Genomic DNA, 2,637 nt, shown 5'->3' on the forward strand with positions numbered 1-2,637 from the left:
CTACAATTTACAAATGGAATGCTTCCAAAAGCCGGTAATCTAGAACTTGGAATGTATCCTCCCACTGGAACAATGCTATAAAACAACAGCTAACTTTCCAGAACACATGTACAAACTGTTTTTAAGAGTGTTCTTAAGGGCTTCCCTGGTGGTGCGGTGGTTGAGAGTCCGCCTGCCCATGCAGGGGACACGGGTTCATGCCCCGGTCCGGGAGGATCCCACATGCCGCGGAGCGGCTGGGCCAGTGAGCCATGGCCGCTGAGCCTGTGCGTCCGGAGCCTGTGCTCCGCAACGGGAGAGGCCACAACAGTGAGAGGCCCGCATACCGCAAAAAAAAAAAAGAGTGTTCTTAATATACCATCTATCTGCAATGAAAAATAACCAAAACAGCATCATCGTAATACTAGTAACAAAAAAATAATAAAAGAAAAAGAAAATATACATAATTGTAAAACCATGACTGCCTGGCCTTCAAGAGAGAGAATATGTAAATGACTCAGAGTGAACAGATCTAAGAATTAGTCAAAAATTTTTGTATAATTCAAAACAATAGTGTTGGACAGGTGTAGAAAACTATTAAAGCAAAGTTTTGACTGACTGAAGGACACCTCACTCTCTAGCCCGCCCTCTCTCTTTCTTTCTCTCTCTCTTTACCTAACACACTGAGCAGAGGTAAGTTGGGCCCTTTCCACCTGGAAGATAAAAGCCACACAGAGTAATAGCACAAACACAGAGTGAAGGAGGAAAGCGAGAGGGGACTGGAAGGTGTATCTGGGCACTTTGAGGACGCGGAGGCCATCCTTAGCTCCAGAGGCCGGCATAGTTCCCGTGGAGGCCGGAAGGGAGAGGCCCCCCAGCGACGAAGAGCTTCATCTCGGGCCAGTTGTAGCAGTGAGTGTAGAGCGCGTTGGGGAACTCGCCGATGCCACCGAAGTAGTTCACCCACAGGTCATCGTGGTTGAGCCAGCCTCTGCCACAGGTGAGCTTGAGCTTCCTCCCTGCGGGCCCCGGAGAGAAGTGCGGGCCGGCCGAGGCCCTCTCCTCCAGAAACTTCTGCGCGCGGACGTCATAGAAGAGCAGGGAGCCGTGGCCCGTGCCCACGGTGACGATGTGCTGGTAGAAGCTCAGCGAGCGCACACCCGTGCCGCCCTCTCGGGAGCACAGGGGCCGGATGTTCTGCTGGCGCTGCCGCGGATCCAGGAAGGAGACGTGGGACTGGGAGCCCACCGCGTACAGGGACAACTCGTCGCAGTAGGTCAGGCACACGTTCTCTCGGCAGTAGGGCAGCCTGATGGACAGCAGCCTGGACAGGTTGCTCCGGGCTTTCCACAGGTGGAAGTAGCCGTCCAGGGACACGGCTCCCAGCTCCTGGTTCTGGTCGCTGAAGGCCAGGGCCCGCACCTTGCGGTTACTGGGGTTGGTGCTGGCCCTGGGGATGGTCTCCACGTCCCTGGGACGGATGTGGGCGTACAGGGGGAGGCCCGCGTCGTTGTGCCAGGCGATGCTGCCGTGGAACATGTCGGGGTCCATCCTCCAGAGCGCCACGGTGCCGTCGCGGGAGCCGCTCACGGCCACCGTGTCGCTCATCCAGGCGATGGCGAAGATCCAGTCCTTGTGGCCGTGGCGGTCGCCCAGGCACACGGGGTCCAGCGTGGGCAGCTGGTAGACGGCCAGGCTGTTGGGGTTCTCGCCCCCGGTGGCCAGAAGCGTCTTGGAGGGATTCAGCTGGATGGCGTGGATGCCGCAGCTCGGCTGGGCGCGGGCCGACCCGGGCCCGCGGTCCCGCATCAGGGGGATGCGCGTGATCTGGCCCGACTGCACGTCCACCACGAAGAGCGTGTTGCACTTGGAGCCGCACACCACCTGCCTGGCGTTCAGCCACTGCGACGCGAACACCTTGTTGAGGGTGCCCAGCGCCAGCTCGCGCTCCCTCAGCAGCTCGGGCAGCTTCTGCACCGCGTAGCCGCGCAGCTCGCCCTCGAAGCCCGGGAGCCTGGCGCGGCCCCGCGCGCCCACCTCGCGGCCCTTCAGGTAGTGCAGCAGCGAGCGCCGCGCCGCCGGCCGCTTGGGCTTCTTGGGAGGCAGCTGCCCGTCCCCGTCCACCGCCGCCACCGCCGAGCCCAGCGACGACGAGCCCGCGACGGCCGCCTCGAGCGCCGGCGCTTTCCGCTTCCTGCTACCTGTTTGCCTCGGGGCCATGGTGGGCGGCGGGCGAGCGGCGTCGGCGGCGGGGGACCGGGGCGGCCGCGGGGCGCGGAGCCAACAGAGTCCGGCGCGCGGCGGCGACGGAGGCGAGTGCGGCCGGGCCGGGCAAGGAGAGGTGGCCGGGGGGAGCGGAGCGCAGGCGGCGCGCGGCGGCGGCGCGAATCGAAGCGAGGGCGGGAAGCGCGGCCGGCGGCGCGGCGGGAGCAAAGTCGGTGTGGGACGAGGACGACGCGGGGGGCGAGTGTGAGGGTGCGGAGGCGGCGGGAGGAGCGGGCGGTGAGCTGGTGGGAGGGAGGACACGCCGGCTGCGGGGATGGATTTGTTGGGCCTGGGTTGTGCTGGGGGCCTCGCTCCAGGACCCCGAGCTGGCCATGTGCTCCTGACCTAGATCCCCACTAAATGACTCGGGATATTTTGCCACTCTTAGGACAG

General features: G+C 62.8%; 1 protein-coding gene across 1 annotated transcript; it reads right to left on the bottom strand.

Annotated features, from left to right (window-relative positions):
• Positions 1 to 801: 801 nt before the first annotated feature.
• Positions 802 to 2,199, bottom strand: LOC309797081 (DDB1- and CUL4-associated factor 12-like protein 2; the record flags this gene model as incomplete). The annotated part of the gene is made up of 1 exon (XM_082610509.1): positions 802 to 2,199. One exon carries the CDS (start codon positions 2,197 to 2,199, stop codon positions 802 to 804), a length of 1,398 nt encoding a protein of 465 aa, XP_082466635.1.
• Positions 2,200 to 2,637: the final 438 nt, after the last annotated feature.

The sequence above is a fragment of the Mesoplodon mirus genome, assembly GCF_964341445.2.
Source record: "Mesoplodon mirus genome assembly, chromosome: X".
Lineage (NCBI taxonomy): Eukaryota > Metazoa > Chordata > Mammalia > Artiodactyla > Ziphiidae > Mesoplodon > Mesoplodon mirus.